Here is a 20,538-nt window from a genome sequence, read left to right as displayed (position 1 = left end):
TACGTATAACCAGACGGATGATAAGATTGGATTATATCCATAAAATGTATTACACTAAACAACAATAATACTAAAATCATACCTCCAGAACAGACTCGTACAACAAAGCAGGTCGCACCTGTCATGAAGTGCGGTATAGATATTTGACCTCGTGTGTGTACACAGCGTTCTTCTCACATGAAACAACGCCCGTCGTCTATACCTCAGTCATACTACATCAAATGAAATATAATATTAAACCACTGTTCATTAAACTAGTGCTTAAACTAATTTCCGACTTGTGGATTATGTAAAATACTAGTAGTAGCACACGCTACGATTTATAACGGTGACCTTATTAGACCTATCCGACTGAGGGGTGACGCGTGATCTATTTATAGCGCGATGGGACATTCCCGCGATTGCACAACACGCAGCAATACGCTGGGACGTCACGTGATTAATTAACCAATCAGAGCACGGCACCCCACACCCCAGCACATTATTGATGCAGAATCGCTTTTCCTTTTCATCAGGCGGGATTTAGGTCAGTCGGTTGAGTGCTCGCTTAAGGTGCCTGCGTCGCCGGAACGAACCACCTCTGTGGATCCATTCAACTGATTGGGTTTTTCTCGTTTCAACCAGTGCAATACAACTGGTCAAATGATGTGGTATGTGTTATCCTGTCTGTGGCGGAAAGTACAGATAAACGATCCATTGCTGCATTAAGGAAAATGACTGAGATCAATGGCGCAAAGCAAAGTGTCTAGAGGTTCGGGGGTATGCTTCCCTGTAAAATTTGAAAACTAGATGTCCTGAAATGCAATTTCCTGCATTCTACCATTCTACAAGTAAAATTTATCTCGGCTTTAAGATTTATTAACACACACACACACATACACGCACACACACACACACACACACACACACACAATATTATATTCACGTTTTATCAAGGTGAAGAAGTATTTGATCTACGAGTCATGTGCCTGCTTGGAGTGTGTACCACTCAGGTATATCACAGGCCGTGGTATGTGCTATCCTGTCTGTGGGATGGTGCATATAAAATATCCCTTGCTACTAATGGAAAATGTAGCAGGTTTCCTCTCTAAGACTATGACAACATTACCAAATGTTTGACATCCAATAGCCGATGATTAATAAATCAATGTGCTCTAATGGTGTTTTTAAACAAAACAAACTTTTTTGGTGATTGTCGGGCACTGCTCCACAACTGGTGTAACAAAGGCCGTGGTACCGTGTGTACTATCATGTCTATGGGATGGTGCATATAAAAGATCCCTTGCTGCTAATGGAAAAGAGTAGCCCATGAAGTGGCGACAGCGGGTTCCCTCTCTCAATATCTGTGTGGTCCTTAACCATATGTCCGACGCCATATAACCGTAACTGAAATGTGTTGAGTGCGTCGTTAAATAAAACATTTCCTTCTGTCCTTGTCTTATTACCTAAAGTAATGGCGATAATAGTATGTAAAAAGGCATTAGTACATAACAATCGCCGGGACAGAGGAAGGAGGGAAGGAAGGAAATGTTTTATTTAACGATGCACTCAACACATTTTATTTACGGTTATATAGCGTCGGACATATGGCTAAGGACCACACAGATATACTGAGAGAGGAAACCCGCAGTCGCCACTTCATGGGCTACTATTTTCGATTCGCAGCAAGGGATCTTTTATATGCACCATCCCACAGACAGGGAAACACATACCACGGCCTTTGATATACCAGTCATGGTGCACTGGCTGGAGCGAGAAATAGCCCAATGGGGTCACCGACGGGGATCGATCCCAGACCGCCCGCGCATCAAGCGAACGCTTTACCACTGGACTACGTCCCGCCCCGCCGGAAGAAAGGAGGTAACACTGCCAGGTGTCGTCCCCCCCCCCCACCCCACCCCATAATCCACCGAGTCAAAACATACACACATATCTCACACAACACCATCACTACAAGTTACAAAATAAGAAGTAGACAGTATTGTTTAGGTTGAAAATCAACTACTGTTCTCCACCAGGATTATCTAATTATTATTATTTAATCAAATAATATTTTTTGTTGCCTCAACATAGTTCATAATTAATTTATCTACTTTATTTTTAAGATGTTTTGGGGGTTGAAAATGCTAACAGTGATTAATCGACCTTCCTGGAAATTGTCAAACTCGAGAATGACACCCCACGCACGTATACGGGGCAACTGCGTGATGTACGTGCAAACTATGGAATGTTTTTCGGTGTGTTGATAAACAGACCTGAACGTTCTTTACTAGGATGTCTGTGGTCAAAACGTATGTTCGCTCTAATAGTTGATATTAACATTAATATTTCAGGTTTCCCTACTTTTTTTGAAGAGTATATTTATATTTTGGAGGGCATTTATAAAAATAGTTCTGAAATTGGTATATTTATTGCAGTAAAAAAGGTATTGTCTAACATTATCTAGTTTTTGACATTCATCACATTTATCGTTTGGGATTTTTCTACGTTTATAGGCCTACTTACTATCATTTAAGCTGAAGGTTACTCCAATTCTGAGTCTCGTTATAGTTTTAGTTGTGTTACTGTCAGTAGAAATAGGACTGGGATAATTTACTTTTGGTTTAATAATATAATGCCATAGTCTACTTTTGTTGTCCCAGTCCTTTTGCCAAAATTCTATTAAATTGTTTTGTGCTGTGGACATAAGTTCTCTAAATTTATATTTGCATTTAACATTAATCTTATTATCGTCTAAAGATTTATTTAGCATTTTCGTCAGCTAACTCATTGCCAGTCAGTAGCGGATTAAGGGGGGTCCAGGGGTCCGGACCCCCCCCCCCCCCTTTTTAAAACCGACCATAACCTTTCAGGGGAAACGTGATTATATTAACTGTTCTGTGTAAAAGGAGAGATCAGTCATCACATTTGGACCCCCACCCCCACCCACCCCTTCAGAAATCCTGCATCCGCGCCTGCCAGCGATACCCACATGTGCAGGTACCCATTCGAAGGTGACTTTATGACCTTTAGAACTAATAAAATAACTGATATTAATAATTTGTTTAATACAATGGGAGCTGCTGAACTTGAGTTTAAGAAGTATTTGTAAAGAACTCAACAACAGTTAAGGTTATTCATATTAGCACTACTACCAAATAGGGTTGCAAACGAATAACTACGCATTTTTACATGGATTACAAGTTTTAAGTGTAGAATGATGGAAATACATGGTAAAAAGGTCTCATGTTAGCACATTTTCCCCGAATATCTCTATAATGTTTGTCCGAATTTGATGTTCGGCCGCAGCACGGGGGTGGGGCGGGGGGCAGTGACCCTGTTACATATGCACGCATTGTAAAGGGCAGATGCCCTTTTAAAGAGAAGAAGAAGGAAATGTTTTATTTCACGACGCACTCAACACATTTTATTTACGGTTATATGGCGTCAGACATATGGTTAAGGACCACACAGATATTGAGAGAGGAAACCCGCTGTCACCACTTCATGGGCTACTCTTTTAGATCAGCAACAAGGGATCTTTTATATGCACCATCACACAGACAGGATAGAACATACCACGGTCTTTGTTACATCAGTTGTGGAGCACTGTCTGGAACGAGAAATAGCCCATTGGGTCCACCGACGGGGATCGATCCCAAACCGACCACGCATCAAGCGAACGCTTTACCACTGGGCTACGTCCCGCCCCCTTTTAAAAAGAGTCCTGAGTTTGCTGTTACTGAATTACAAAAATAAAAAATAAAAAATCTTTAGCGGTGTGAGTACTCGTCTCAAACGAAGTGTCAATGTAGCCCTTAGCTGTTTGTGACTAGTATATGTTGACTGATTCTCGGAGGCGTTATCCGGTTTAATGTGACCACAGACCACAATTAAGTTCGCTATATGTTTCTGTATAGCCTTAGTGGCTATAACATTTTTACAGAGCTGTCAACCTGTGGCAATTCTTAGGCGTGAGAAAATTAGAATTCAGGGTCCAGGGACTGCAGGCTCTTGGTTGGGTCCAGGGCGAAGTTTTTTGTTGTTTGTTTAAGTCCAAAATGGAAATCGAGCGAGTGCAAGTTTTACTAATTAATATGGTTAATGTTAAACCATACAAGTCGGTCATTGGTAGCACCCGCGAGTGATTGTTGGTATTGAACCGAGGGTAGGTTCGATATGCTGTATTATTATTAATAGGTAGCGAATTCAGAGGCCCTGCATAATCAGTATATTCAGCTCTAAAATATAAACCAAGATTATAAAATATTTTTATTTTTAGATAAAGCGTGAGATTATAGTAACGTTGCGTGAGAGCGTGATGTTTGTTACAAATGCGTGACTCACGCCAAATGCGTGAGAGTTGACAGGTATGTTTTTATTAATATCAGCAGGACCGTGGATTTTTGTATACATCTTTGCCTGGGGGACACATACCCTGAAAAGGACAACCCCTGTTGTCCAGCTCTTTCTCCCAGGATATTGGTTTAAACAAACACACCAGGGCCGTACCCTGACCAAAATCCATGGGGGGGCACTAAATTTTATAAATAATTTTTAACATACTATAAAGATTAAACATTTCTATGCTATTACTGGAGATATATAAAAAAAAAAAAAAAAAGGACAAGATTCTCAGTGGGGGAGCTGCCCCCCCCCCTGCCCCCCCCCCCCCCCCCGGAGGGTACGGCCCTGCACACTCTCTAAACCTGGCCGGAGTACACCCATTTTACACAAAAATCACTACTTTTGCATGGGCCGGAATTACCCCTGTCAACTTCAGTCAAATAGTTGCCACTTCATAGCTGTCTACCATGAAATAATCACAGTTGAACAGCAGACTACTAGCGCGGACAAATTTCCGGATGTTATAGCGTAAAATCCAGGACTGCAAACGTTGGCGACAAACGGTTGGCTGAACGTACTCCCCAGCTAGGTGACCTCAACATCCGAAACACATCAGCCGATTACGGTCTCTCGTTTAGTCGACGGGTTTCCAGTTGAGTGGGATACAGCTTCGAGTTCGACAAATAATCAACTCATAAAGGTTTGTTTACGTATGTATAATCTAACACAAAAAAGAGAGCTGATATAGCTGCATACGTTGGTCACTCGCTCATTCTACGACAGGTATCAGTTTTAGCTGAACTTTTGGTAGGACTTTCCTTTGGCACTGTCACTAACCCTAACTATTTATTATAAGTATTTATAATGTTCTTTATACGTGACAGAATGAATGAATGAATGAATGAATGAATGAATGTTTGTTTAACGACACCCCAGCACAAAAATACATATTGGCTATTGGGTGTCACAAATGGTAAGTATATCATATGGAAATATTATTTTTATATATTCATGTAGGTGACGGTGCCAAAGGAAGAGCATTATCTGAAGTAGGGTGCACAGTCTCTAGTGGGAATAAAGGTGTGTGTACGTATGTACACACAGTCCGAACAGGTGGTTCATTAACCGATTCACTCCGGCTGTCAATTGGGCTGTATACTCATGTCCCAAAAGGTCGATGCACGATGTTACAAAATAGCATGGGCAAAATACAGCCAGAAGGCTTACCATTAAACATACATATTGTTTTAATTCTTCACCATTTCCTAGAAGTGAATATGTGAACCATAACGTGTGTCACAATTAGGAACTATAGTGTAGTGAGACCTTACAGGTCTGGGTTTGCCTGGGGTTTTTTTTTTCCTCTGGCTACACCCCAGATATATATATATATATATATATATCTCTTAAAAAAAAGAAACGCAAAAGGGTACAAATGGGTTATAACTCCGATTTTATGTTTCCTACCGGTTCATGCTTTGTGAATATAAGGTCATTGCATGTCCCAAACACATTCCCACGGTTACATTCGATAAAACGCAGCTACTGTACAATAAAGTTCCAAAATGTTAATATTCGCAAAAACGCAGCCACGTGCAAACCATGTCACCACTGCACGTGCGTTGTCTGCACGTGCAACATGAACACCGACAGTATAAAAGTGCAGGGTGTTCGCTTGCCTGGCCTCTGTATCTGGCCGACAGTTGACAATCCAGGACATGCCACGTCTCGGTGAACCGCAGAGAAACAATGCCATCGGCCGACTAGACGCAGGCGAATCCAGAACGGCCGTTGCCAGGGCATTCCATGTGTCCCCAAGCACCATCTCCAGACTGTGGGACCGTTACCAGCAACATGGATCAACACGTGACCTCCCTAGATCCGGTCGACCACGGGTCACTACCCCCGGGCAGGACCGCTACATCCGGGTACGCCACCTTCGGGAACGATTGACTACTGCCACCTCCACAGCCGCAGCAATACCAGGTTTGCGCAGGATATCCGACCAGACCGTACGGAACCGCCTACGTGAGGTAGGAATTCGTGCCAGACGTCCAGTTCGAGGTGTCATCTTAACACCACAACACCGTCGACTCCGACTGCAGTGGTGCCAGATTCATCGACAATGGCCTCAACTGCGATGGAGACAGGTGTGGTTCAGTGACGAGTCCCGATTTCTGCTCCGACGTCATGATGGAAGATGTCGCGTGTATAGGCGTCGTGGTGAACGTTATGCGGCAAACTGCGTGCAGGAAGTGGACAGATTCGTCGGGGGTAGTGTCATGGTGTGGGCAGCCATCTCACACACTGGCAGAACTGACCTGGTCCACGTGCAGGGCAACCTGAATGCACAGGGCTACATTGACCAGATCCTCCGGCCACACATCGTTCCAGTTATGGTCAACGCCAACGCAGTGTTCCAACATGACAACGCCAGGCCTCACACAGCACGTCTCACAACGGCTTTCCTACAGAACAACAACATTAATGTCCTTCCTTGGCCATCGATATCACCGGATTTGAACCCAATTGAGCATCTATGGGACGAGTTGGGCCTCCGACAGCGACAACCACAGCCCCAGACCCTGCCCGAGCTGGCAGCAGCCTTGCAGGCCGAGTGGGCCACCATCCCCCGGGACGTCATCCGTACTCTGGTTGCTTCAATGGGCAGGCGGTGCCAGGCAGTTGTCAACACACGCGGAGGCCACACCCGGTATTGACTCCAGATGACCTTGACCTTGGTGGTGTGTCCTATCACTTACTCACAATGGACTAGAGTGAAACTCACAATGGACTAGAGTGAATTGTGAACAATCCTGCAACATTTGGTAATTATCGGACTCACCATTCAATAATTAAATCAATTCTCCAAATGTTACGACAATGTGGTTTTGCGTTTCTTCTTTTGAAGAGTATATATAGTAAGAAAAACGCTAAACAGTTTCGTCCTCAAGAATGGGTGTGGGTAGTCACTGGTGTAGGAGCAGGGGTTGGGCAAGGGGGCATGTGCCCCCCCACTTTGTGGGAGCAGCAATGTTTTTGATATATTTATACATGTATTTATATATATATATATATATATATATATATGTGTGTGTGGTGTGTGTCCATTTCCCCCCCCCCCCCCCCCCCCATTTTTGGCACCTTCCTACGTCCGTGGTACTAGTGCAAATTGACGTAGAAAGTATTGACTTAATGTGCGTCCTGAACTAGTGAGATGGGGAGGGACGGAAGGGGGGAAGACTGCCCTTACTGAGGCTTACGACCCCAAACCGGTTCCTATGTGTCTGTGTTCTAAAAATGTATTGCCATATCTGTGTACAGAATCTGAAATCCAAGCCCAATTTTAGCCCCAGTATTAAATTTTGAGCTATTGGTATCTGAATGGAAACTTTTTATTGCTAGATGTAACTATTCAAGGGTAGGGTTATAGAATAACACCGGCCTTGGTGGTGCCATGGTTACGCCATCGGACATGGGGCTGGTAGGTACAGGGTTCGCAGCCCGGTACCAGCTCCAACCCAGAGCGAGTTTTAACGACTCAGTGGGTAGGTGTAAGACCACTATACGCTCTTCTCTTTTACTAACCACTAACAGCTAACTCGCTTTTCTGGACATACAACCCAGATAGCTGAGGTGTGTGCCCAGGACAGCTTGCTTGAACCTTGATTGAATATAAGAACAAAACAAAAATAAGTTGAAATGAAATGTAGAATAACACTGGTGGCAATTTATGGACCAAACCAAGACGAGCCTCATTTTAAAACAAACCAAACATCCAACATAAACTGTAGTGTGGGTAATTTTTGGGAGTTGCATTATACAGCTAGATAAACGGGCCTTGGAGGCACAGTGGTTAAGTCTATTAAAGGGACACACCCTAGTTACGTTTATTTGTTAACCATTACGGCATTGTTTTTCGCTATTAAACCCCATTTTTCACAAATAAAATTGCACTTTACTTACATTTTATTATTTAGAATACACATTTCCATTCACCTGAAGTGCTTTTTGGTAATCCTGATGTTTGTAAAACCACGAAATGCATTTTTTCACAAAACGTGTTGTCGAGAAAAAAACGTTAAGCAAGCGAGGTCCAATCTATTTTTAATGTCACAGACGTTGGTATATCACGTGACCGTTATCATTTTGGTTCGGTTTGTTTTCTCGTGCACGGTTCGCACAATCAACATCCGATTTGTTGTTGTTCATTTGTGAGATTTTTCTTCACAGTTCGTGAACATTTTCAGTAACAATAAAGTTCAGACAAGTAAATGTCTCAATACAAAACGTTACAAACCCTTAAAACCAATAATTTTGCTAAGTCTTACGATATCTGGAGAGGGGATACAACCAGGACAGAACAGTTGGAACATGTCCAGGAGAGGTGAAACGAACGCACCCCAAGTCTGTGAAATTTGTCGTGACGTAGGCATTGTTGTGCTTCTACCGGTGACATCAGAATACTAACTTTCAAAATTATTTCAGGCAATTGGGACATGGTGATTCCCATGGTATTTATCGATATAAAACCTGCTTTTTCACTCCATTTGATAAAAACGTGATCTAAGTGTGTTACAGGTTTGTAGATTAACCAAATTATAATTTATTTTCGCTGGATGGAACTAGGGTGTGCGGCTTTAACGGACTGCACTGGCTGGAGCGAGAAATATCAAACTTTCATAAATGAGTCCCACTGATGCCTTTATATCTGATCACTGCAGGACGGGACATAGTCCAGTGGTAAAGCACTCGCTTGATGCAGGGTCGGTTTGGGATCGATCCCCATCTGTAAGCCCATTGGGCTATTTCTCGTTCCAGCCAGTGCACCACGACTGGTACATCAAAGGCCGTGGTATGTGCTATCCTGTCTATGGGATGGTGCATATAAAAGATCCCTTGCTGTTAATCGAAAAGAGTAGCCCATGAAGTGGCGACAGCGGGTTTCCTCCCTCAATATCTGTGTGGTCCTTAACCGTATTTCCGACTTCATATAACCGTAAATAAAATGTGTTGAGTGCATCGTTAAATAAACCATTTCCTTCCTTCTTGATCACTGCAGGTCACCTGGATCACCTAGCAAATTAAATGTCGGCCAGTCAGAACTCTGATACAGTGACATCACCACTAATTTTAGCAGTGCCACCTGGGGAGAGTTATTACAGCTATGTCTCGCAACAACTGGAGAAGATTCCAGGGGCAAACGTCAGACTGCTCAGGATTAAATCAATGTGTAAGTCACATGTTTTGTATACAAATGTAGAATGTATTCCTTTCTTCTTCCTTCCTTCCTTCACTCACTCTATCATTCCTTCACTCCTCCCTTTATCTATTGATTCATTCATCCATACAAGATCCATACAACTGTCGATTTTGAATACAATGTAGAATATATCCTTCCCTCCTTCCTTCCCTCCTTCCTTCTCTCACTCCATCATTCCTTCACTCCTTCCTTTATCCATTTAGGGGAAACCGGGGCACAGTGAATCAGCGTAATGATTTTGCCAGTTTTCTTCTTCCTGTTTGTAATGGAGTTTCCATTATATGTTGCATATATAATAGGGGGATGTTGTGTATAAACACAAGCCAGCAGCTCCTTGCCAACTCCCTTATGTTTTTGGTAAGAGACAAATTTTTTTTCAATTCAAAGTAGGGGTGCAACGATACGGTCAAAACCATATTGCGATATATTGCGATATAAGAAACTGTATTGCAATATGTATTGCAATATAATTGATATTATTTATGGGTTGGGTTTTTTTTTATGAAAATAGAAGGCATAACTTTTTAATGATCTTTATTAGTTTCAGCTGTCAGGCTAAATGTTTTAGGCCATATTTTTATTTTTTAACACAATACTAGTCTACTAGAACACTGGCGTGACGGTGTCAAACTATTGATGATGATGATGATGATCGGTGGCCTGACTCGGGATGGAGGGGGGGGGGGGGATGAAAATGGGCAGAATTTTGAAAATAGCAATTAGTAAAAAAGTTAATAGAATAAAAAAAGAAAGAAAAAAGGTTACAATCCAAAAATAAAAAAGAATTGACTACTCGGCCGAATATTTATATAATTTGGAGCATTTTAGAAGGAAAGTCCAAAATTAAATAAGGGAAAGAAGAGAGGATTAGACTATATAATAATGTTTAAAAAAAAAAGAAGTAATTTCGACATAAAATTTTGAACGCAGATCTAAAAGTTTAAAGTCCGATCCATATGTCCACGCGAGTGGCCTCATTAATTTCATATTAATTTCATGCGGGGGAACACTGTGCCCCATGTGCACTCATTGACCTAAACTACCTCATAAGCTCACGTGCTGCTTTAGTTTGAAGGAAACACCCCTTCAGTAATATCACAAATAGACACTCTAAATAATACATCATAACTGGTTTAATACTTCTGGATGATCTACAAGATATGGCACACAAATCTTAAGTTGTGAAATTTACTTTTGACACATAAAAACATACTTCGCCTTGTTATTTTGTCTGTAGATTTTTCAAAGTCTCAAACTGACAATTCGTGCATGGGTATACCACTAACACATAAAGTGATGACATCATCTCAGGATTCCCTCTAGGCAGTGGTACCAAAATAGCTCTGATTCACTGTGCCCCTTGATTCACTGTGCCCCGGTTTCCCCAACTCATCCATTCATACAATGATCCAGGTGTCAGTTCCTCCCTCCATCTATCTAACCACCTTTCTCCCTCCATCCACCCATCTGTCAAACCATCCATCGGTCTATTCATCCATCCATCTTTCTTTCCATTGGTCCAACCATCCATTCATCCTTCTTTCCATTGGTCCAACCATTAGTCTATCCATTCATCCACCCATGCTTGTTGGGTGTTCTGTTTTGAAGGAAGTGTGGAGGGGAGTGGGAGCAATAATCACCTTTCCTGGCGAAGAGTGAACACAGAAATAGTGAAAGTCCTTTAAATAAACATTCCGGGCAGGATGTAGCCCAGTGGTAAAGCGCTCACTTGATGCGCGGTCGATTTGGGATCGACCCCCATTGGTGGGCCCATTGGGCCTTTTCTTGTTCACGCCAGTGCACCACGACTGGTATATCGCCATGGTATGTGCTATCCTGTCTGTGGGATGGTGCATATAAAACATCCCTTGCTACTAATGGAAAAATTTAGTGGGTTTCCTCTCTAAGAATCGATTCCCGTTGGTGGGCCCATTGGGCCTTTTCTTGTTCACGCCAGTGCACCACGACTAGCATATCAAAGGCTGTGGTGTGTACTACCCTGTCTGTGGGATGGTGCATATAAAAGATCCCTTGCTGCTAATCGGAAAGAGTAGCCCATGAATTGGCGACAGCAGGTTTCCTCTCTCAATGTCTATGTGGTCCTTCACCATATGTCTGATGCCATATAACCGTAAATAAAATATGTTGAGTGCGTCGTTAAATAAAACATTTCCTTTCTGCCTTCCTCTCTAAGACTATAAGTCAAAATCACCAAATGTTTGACATCCATTAGGCGATGAGTCATAAATCAGTGTACTCCAGTGGTGTCGTTAAACAAAACAAACTTTAACTTTGCTACTAGTGAAAATATGTAGTGAGTTTGCTCACTAAGACTATAAGTCAAAATCATCAAATGTTTGACATCCATTAGCTGATGATTCATAAACCTTTAAATAAACATTCCTTTCCTTTAATTCCATTTTTTCCTTCCATTAAATAAACATTCCTTTCCTTTAATTCCATTTTTTCCTTCCATTAAATAAACATTCCTTTCCTTTAATTCCATTTTTTCCTTCCATTAAATAAACATTCCTTTCCTTTAATTCCATTTTTTCCTTCGTCAAATAAATATTCCTTTCCTTTAATTCCAGATGATGACCCAAGTGACGAGGAACTGGGAGATTTGTCCCAAGTTGAGGTGTATTTCGGATCTGTGATGTTCTTCTCCAAAATAGTTCACCGCTGCGTAAATCTGCGATGGGCGCAGTCAATGGCTGCAGGTGAGGACCTGTTCCTCATTTTCTCATTTTATTGTGGGAAGAGGGGAGAGTATGGAGAGTGGGGTATGGTGTGAGTAGAGTAGGGTGAAAAAAGGGTTTAATATGAGTATAGGATAGGGTGTATGAGGGTAGGGTAGGGTGAAAAAAGGCAGGTAGTGTTCGGTGAAAAAGGGGAGGTGTGTATGTATGGTAGGGTGGAAAAGGGTGGTTTGAGTGTAGTGTAGGGTGGAAAAGGGTGATTTGAGTGTAATGTAGGGTGAAAAGGGTGATTTGAATGTAGGGGAGGGTGGAAAAGGATGGTGTGAGTGTAGGGGAGGGTGGTTTGAGTGTGGGGGAGGGTGGATAAAGGTGGTTTGAGTGTAAGTTAGGCTGGAAAAGGGTAGTTTTAGTGTAGGGGAGGCTGGAAAAGGGTGGTTTTAGTGTAGGGGAGGCTGGAAAAGGGTGGTGTGAGTGTAGGGTTGATTGGTAAAGAGAGACACAGCGATAGAGAGACACAGAGATAGACACGCACAGAGACACATACAGAGATAGAGGAGAGACACACAGAGACTTGATAGGCACACAGAGACAGAGAGACACACAGACACACACACATAAAGACAGAGGGAGAGAGAGAAACACACACACAGAGGGAGAGACAGAGAGAGGGGAAGACAGAGAAAGAGACATACACAGAGAAGAGAGAGATATATACAGAGAGAGAGATACAGTGAGAGAAGAGACAGAGAGAGAGAGAGAACACAAAGAGAGAGAGAAACACAGAGAGAGAGAGAGACAGAGAGAGAGAGAGACAGACAGACAGAGAGAGAGAGAGGCTGGAAGAAATATCGGTCCTACAAACTGCTGGGTAATTACTGTGCCACTGTTAGGTTCAGCTTTTTAAAACCAGCTACATGTTTCTGGGTGACTCTTACTCTCGAGCTGTGTACGGCATGTATAGTTGTTGACTTATCGACTGAAAGAGAGAGAGAGAGAGAGAGAGAGAGATACATGTTTCTTGGCGACTATACTCTCGAGTTGTGTACGGCATGTATAGTTGTTGACTGTGGGAAAATCGTTATCAGTGCCAAATAACATTCAGTGTATGTTTATTTGCTTTACAGGAAGTGATGCTCTGTGGAAGGTACTGAAAAACAAGCAGGTATGTCGCCGTAAACCAGAAAGTCATATTCATTAAGATGTATCAACTCCCCGGCACAAATAAAACTGATTATTTACAATTGAGAAGTAAGTAGCATTTGTTAATAACATCACAGTAATATTTAAAACTGATTATTTAGATCTGCAAAGAAACTAATACTTGTTAATAAAATCACAGTAATATTTAAACTGATTTTGTTAATAACATCACAGTAACATTTGAACTGATTATTTAGGTCTGTAAAGAAATTAATACTTGTTAATAACATCACAGTAATATTTAAAAGTGATTATTTAGATCTGTAAAGAAACTAATACTTGTTAATAACATCACAGTAATATTAAAACTGATTATTTAGATCTGTAAAGAAACTAATACTTGTTAATAACATCACAGTAATATTAAAACTGATTATTTAGATCTGTAAACAAACTAATACTTGTTAATAACATCACAGTAATATTAAAACTGATTATTTAGATCTGTAAAGAAATTAATACTTGTTAATAACATCACAGTAATATTTTAAACTGATTATTTAGATCTGTAAAGAAACTAATACTTGTTAATAACATCACAGTAATATTTAAAACTGATTATTTAGATCTGTAAAGAAATTAATACTTGTTAATAACATCACAGTAATATTAAAACTGATTATTTAGATCTGTAAAGAAACTAATACTTGTTAATAACATCACAGTAATATTAAAACTGATTATTTAGATCTGTAAAGAAACTAATACTTGTTAATAACATCACAGTAATATTTAAAACTGATTATTTACAATTAAAAGAAACTGATATTTGTCACAGTAATATTTAAAACTGATTATTTACAATTAAAAGAAACTGATATTTGTCACAGTAATATTTAAAACTGATTATTTACAATTAAAAGCAATTAATATTTGTTAATAACATCACAGTAATATTTAAAACTGATTATTTACAATTAAAAGAAACTGATATTTGTCACAGCAATATTTAAAACTGATTATTTACAATTAAAAGCAATTAATATTTGTCACAGTAATATTTAAAACTGATTATTTACAATTAAAAGCAATTAATATTTGTCACAGTAATATTTAACACTGATTATTTACAATTGAAAAGAAAGTAATATATGTTAATAACATCACAATAATATTTAAAATTAATTATTTAGAATTGAAAACAAGTAATATTTGTTAATAAACATCACTAATATTTAAAACTGATTATTTACAATTAAAAGCAATTAATGTTTGTTAATAACATCACAGTAATATTTAAACTGATTATTTAGAATTAAAAGAAACTAATACTTGTTAATAACATCACAATAATATTTAAAACTGATTATTTACAATTGAAAAAAAACAGATCTGTAAAGAAATTAATACTTGTTAATAACTTCACAATAATATTAAAACTGATTATTTAGATCTGTAAAAAAATTAATACTTGTTAATAACATCATAGTAATATTTAAACTGATTATTTAGATCTGTAAAGAAATTAATACTTGTTAATAACATCACAGTAATATTAAAACTGATTATTTAGATCTGTAAAGAAATTAATACTTGTTAATAACATCACAGTAATATTAAAACTCATTATTTAGATCTGTAAAGAAATTAATACTTGTTAATAACATCACAGTAATATTAAAACTGATTATTTAGATCTGTAAAAAATTAATACTTGTTAATAACATCACAGTAATATTTAAACTGATTATTTACAATTAAAAGAAATTAATACTTGTTAATAACATCACAGTAATATTTAAAACTGATTATTTAGATCTGTAAAAAAATTAATACTTGTTAATAACATCACAGTAATATTTTAAACTGATTATTTAGGTCTGTAAAGAAATTAATACTTGTTAATAACATCACAGTAATATTTTAAACTGATTATTTAGGTCTGTAAAGAAATTAATACTTGTTAATAACATCACAGTAATATTTAAACTGATTATTTAGATCTGTAAAGAAACTAATACTTGTTAATAACATCACAGTAATATTTGAACTGATTATTTAGGTCTGTAAAGAAATTAATACTTGTTAATAACATCACAGTAATATTAAAACTGATTATTTAGATCTGTAAAGAAACTAATACTTGTTAATAACATCACAGTAATATTTAAAACTGATTATTTAGATCTGTAAAGAAACTAATACTTGTTAATAACATCACAGTAATCTTAAAACTGATTATTTAGATCTGTAAAGAAACTAATACTTGTTAATAACATCACAGTAATATTTAAAACTGATTATTTACAATTAAAAGAAACTGATATTTGTCACAGTAATATTTAAAACTGATTATTTGCAATTAAAAGAAACTAATATTTGTTAATAACATCACAGTAATATTTAAAACTGATTATTTACAATTAAAAGAAACTGATATTTGTCACAGTAATATTTAAAACTGATTATTTACAATTAAAAGCAATTAATATTTGTTAATAACATCACAGTAATATTTAAAACTGATTATTTACAATTAAAAGAAACTGATATTTGTCACAGCAATATTTAAAACTGATTATTTACAATTAAAAGCAATTAATATTTGTCACAGTAATATTTAAAACTGATTATTTACAATTAAAAGCAATTAATATTTGTCACAGTAATATTTAACACTGATTATTTACAATTGAAAAGAAAGTAATATATGTTAATAACATCACAATAATATTTAAAATTAATTATTTAGAATTGAAAACAAGTAATATTTGTTAATAAACATCACTAATATTTAAAACTGATTATTTACAATTAAAAGCAATTAATGTTTGTTAATAACATCACAGTAATATTTAAAATGATTATTTAGAATTAAAAGAAACTAATACTTGTTAATAACATCACAATAATATTTAAAACTGATTATTTACAATTGAAAAAAAACAGATCTGTAAAGAAATTAATACTTGTTAATAACTTCACAATAATATTAAAACTGATTATTTAGATCTGTAAAAAATTAATACTTGTTAATAACATCATAGTAATATTTAAACTGATTATTTAGATCTGTAAAGAAATTAATACTTGTTAATAACATCACAGTAATATTAAAACTGATTATTTAGATCTGTAAAGAAATTAATACTTGTTAATAACATCACAGTAATATTAAAACTCATTATTTAGATCTGTAAAGAAATTAATACTTGTTAATAACATCACAGTAATATTAAAACTGATTATTTAGATCTGTAAAAAATTAATACTTGTTAATAACATCACAGTAATATTTAAACTGATTATTTACAATTAAAAGAAATTAATACTTGTTAATAACATCACAGTAATATTTAAAACTGATTATTTAGATCTGTAAAAAAATTAATACTTGTTAATAACTTCACAGTAATTTTTAAAACTGATTATTTATAACTGAAAAGAAAGTAATATTTGTTTTGGATTTTTTTGTTTTGTTTTTTAATAAATGTTTATTGCCCCAGAAAAACAATAGATAATGTCAGGGTTGGGGCCCCGAATCATTACCGTACATAGCAATTATACACCGAATATACCTTGGAGCAAGGAGAGAAAGGGAAGAAAGCTGAAATAAGTATTTCCTCCAAACCAGCAACATTGTAAAACAAACAACCATAGTCTTTTTTTTATATAAAAACAAAGGCTGGCCATTTAAATATTTTCCAAAAATCTTAACCAACATTCTCAGTTTTCATTGAATTCTTTATGTAAACAATTCTTGTAATACAGTTTTATTGAGTGTGGTGTTCTGTAATTTTGTTTTGTAAATATAGTACTTTACATTTATAATTAACCAATTTACGAAATTGTTTTCCTTATTTATATCACCAAATAAAATCATAGTTTTGTCAAACTGGAAGTCTTCACCTGTTTGTTGCAATCATTGTTCTATAAGAGTCCAGAGTTCGACGACTTTGGGGCAAGCATTAAACAAATGATCCGATGTTTCTGGCTGGTGATGACAGAAATTGCAGAGATTTGAATCAACATATTTTATTTTATATAAGAAAGTATTCGTTGCTGTAATTCTATGTAGGATTTGGTATTGGAACCATAACAGTGTTGGGTCTTTCAAAATCTTAAAGGTAGAGTCAACTCAAACAAGAGCCTTATGTGTTGGAAAGATGCATACCCGGACCACCAACACATACTGACACTTTAACAAATGAAAAACGGTTAATTTTAGAGTTAATGAAAAACCATGATTATTCCTGCTAACTGGGGCAGCCATTTTGTTTTGTTTTTGTGACATCCGGTGGTATAGCTTGGGGCGAAGTGACATCAGCTCCATCCATCTTCTCTATGCACAGTGTAAACAAATGCTCTAATTTACGACAAGGCGCTTCGCTTTCATCAACCTAACTTGTAAAGAACATAAATGACTTGATAGTATAATAAACTATTTAACTATAAATATATTTCAGGTTACATCAACAGAACGAAATGGAGTTATAGTATTTTTCTTTTTAAAAAAATCCAAATAAAAAATGCATACTATTAGGCTTATTGGTAGGGCACGATACCCAAGTGATACTTTTCTTTTCTTTGGAACGACGTAATTGGTCAGTTTTGGGTCATTCTGTGTCAAATCACCCAATGGGTTAAACCCAACCATCTCAGATTTTTATGAAACTTGGTGTACTTGTTGATTGGGAGATATGGCCCCCTAAAGTTTGAGATTTTCGGCCAAAATGGGTGTGGCCACCAACCTTTGAACCCTCATATCTCAGGAATTACTGGGCCAATCTTCATAAAATTGGTATTGTTGGAAAGGTAATGTGACAAGGATGTTGGGGTACACTGACCGTTTGACCTTTGTTATGACCTTGAAATTGACCTTGTGGATCACGTGACCTTGAGATGACCTTTCTTGAAATTTAATCTCCCACATGTTAACTAAAACATATAAAAGTTTCAGAGGTGTAATATTCTTTGTTTAGCAGCAATACACATTCAAAAATTGCATGTCCATGAAAATAACACCTTTTCTGCCATTAACGTCTGATTAGCTTTCCCGAAGTAAACCTGAATGACCAATTCCTGATGCTAGGAATCACCATCTCTCTTGAACACCGAGTAATACATTGTACGCCTACATGCTATGATGATATAATATCAAACTACTTCCTTCATTGCCTTCTCACCAGTTCAGCAGTCACAAAATCATTCGGTCACCCACTTCCCTCATAGTCTTGCAATTCTAGCAACATCCTTTTTACTCAGAGAGTACATCCATCAAGAAGATGCAATAGAAGGTGTATCAATGACACAGAAGATGCCCACTTCACTAATCCAACAAGTGTCTTCTTCGTTTGGCCAGTGAAATAACTTGGAAGGTCCGTGAGGGTGCATAAAACAAATGAAGAAGTCTCCATGCTCTTCTGAAATGTCCTCAACAAGCCCAAGCAGCCCGTTGGAGTTCCATGTCCAGTCGACCTTTCATCCGAACCAATCAAAACCTTACTTCCAAAATCATGCCAGTGATTTGAAAAGAATTTGAAAACATTCGGGATTATACCGAGGGTATATGAAATGATTCGCGTGAATTACGAAGTATGCCGGAAACTAATTTCAATATAAAAGTTTATATAAAATTAGTTTCAAGATGAAAAAAACAACCGTGATGGTATAGCCATAAAATCTGTTTATACTAGTATACAATCCAGAGTTTATTACTGCACTTTTCCCCTTGTTTTTTCAATGCTGAAATAGATCAACAAGTTCGCCTATTGCATAAATAGTCTCGCCCGATATTTTTAGAATTTGTATGCTCTGGAATAACGCGAAGTGTAATTGGTCGATATTTAAATTGTTATTTATAGATGAAATGTCACCTGGACATGCGAGTCCACGCAATGCTGTTAGATCTACTGGTAGACCAGTAGAGCTAATTTTAATCAGATTGCAACTAGCCCAACCCATGCCTCATTGTCATACAGACAACAAACATAGTGTTGCTTCTTGGCTTCAATGAGAGGCTCCTCTGGTAACTCTTTGACTTAGACACTGAAACTAACCGGTGAAATTGCTGTGTTCTCTTGACCGTTTTAGCCAATTGAAACCTCCCTTGTAGTTCCAACTCATGCTTTGCTATGTGTTCTGGTGTGATGTTGAAAAAGTGAATACCTGAAATACTCTTGATGCAGAAGTCCATGATTACCTCACTGGTCAGGATTGGGTCTGTGTAGGGATGCTGCAAACTGGCATTTGTCAGCAACCTCTTCACCATCCCCCCAATTACATCACAGGCACTTTTGCCGTGGCTTGTTGCAAAAAACTTCCATTCACCTTCCAACCCAAAGTCCTCTTCATGATGGCACAGATTAACAAAATTGTTCTTATTTTTATACTGTCCAGTACAGCCATCAGTGAAATAATGGCTCTTTTTCACATGAGGAAACTCGGTCTGAAGGTATGAATAACAACACTCAAGAAAGCATACACAGTTACAGTTGAGTGCTCCCTAGTGTCACTCACTACACAAATGTTACGGTGTTCGAGGGTTCCATCAGACAATCTGCAGTATGCCATAAAAGGATGTAAGGTAGCCTGTTTATTTTCCCAGTGGAAACTGAATCTCATCCTGAACAACGTACAAGAATTTTCCGCAAAGTCACCTTGCAGGATTACATCGTCCAGAGGTCACGTTTTCAACATCACACCAGAACACATAGCAAAGCATACTACAAGGGAGGTTTCAAGCGGCTAAAACGGTCAAGGGAACACAGCAATTTCACTGGTTAGTTCCAGTGTCTAAGTCAAAGGTGCATACCTACAAGCTGAGCCTGTAGAGTGACCCACCAGAACTAGTATCTGTCCAGGATTCTGAGGATGATATGAGGGTTCAAAGGTTGGTGGCCACACCCAATTTGGTGTTGTGGGATCCCAATCAACAAGTATACCAAGTTTCATACAAATCTGAGATGGTCGGGTTTAAAATATCTGTTTTTTGGGGTGATTTGACACAGAATTACCCTTTTGTGATTTTAAATGGGGAAAGTCTACTTAATCAAGGGTTTTACAGACTGACTTACAGTAATAAAGCAGGTCGGTTGGTAATGTCCATTA

At 37.7% G+C, this 20,538-nt stretch overlaps 2 protein-coding genes across 2 annotated transcripts in view; both read left to right on the top strand.

Moving 5' to 3' along the window:
• The window catches only part of LOC121385505 (glyoxylate/hydroxypyruvate reductase A-like), a 37,790-nt gene extending 33,469 nt beyond the window's left edge, over positions 1–4,321 (top strand). The window contains exon 11 of the mRNA XM_041516207.1: positions 4,262–4,321. Coding sequence (XP_041372141.1) covers positions 4,262–4,321 — 60 coding nt within the window. The remainder of the gene's footprint in view (positions 1–4,261) is intronic.
• Positions 4,322–4,852: 531 nt separating this feature from the next.
• LOC121384950 (glyoxylate/hydroxypyruvate reductase A-like) overlaps positions 4,853–20,538 on the top strand; it is a 33,471-nt gene continuing 17,785 nt past the window's right edge. The window contains exons 1-4 of the mRNA XM_041515442.1: positions 4,853–5,026; positions 9,389–9,559; positions 12,181–12,309; positions 13,413–13,450. Of these exons, the coding sequence (XP_041371376.1) occupies positions 9,415–9,559; positions 12,181–12,309; positions 13,413–13,450 (312 nt within the window). The 5' untranslated portion in view covers positions 4,853–5,026; positions 9,389–9,414. The remainder of the gene's footprint in view (positions 5,027–9,388; positions 9,560–12,180; positions 12,310–13,412; positions 13,451–20,538) is intronic.

The sequence above is a fragment of the Gigantopelta aegis genome, chromosome 11 (genome assembly GCF_016097555.1).
Source record: "Gigantopelta aegis isolate Gae_Host chromosome 11, Gae_host_genome, whole genome shotgun sequence".
NCBI lineage: Eukaryota > Metazoa > Mollusca > Gastropoda > Neomphalida > Peltospiridae > Gigantopelta > Gigantopelta aegis.
This window is presented reverse-complemented; position numbering and strand designations above follow the sequence as displayed.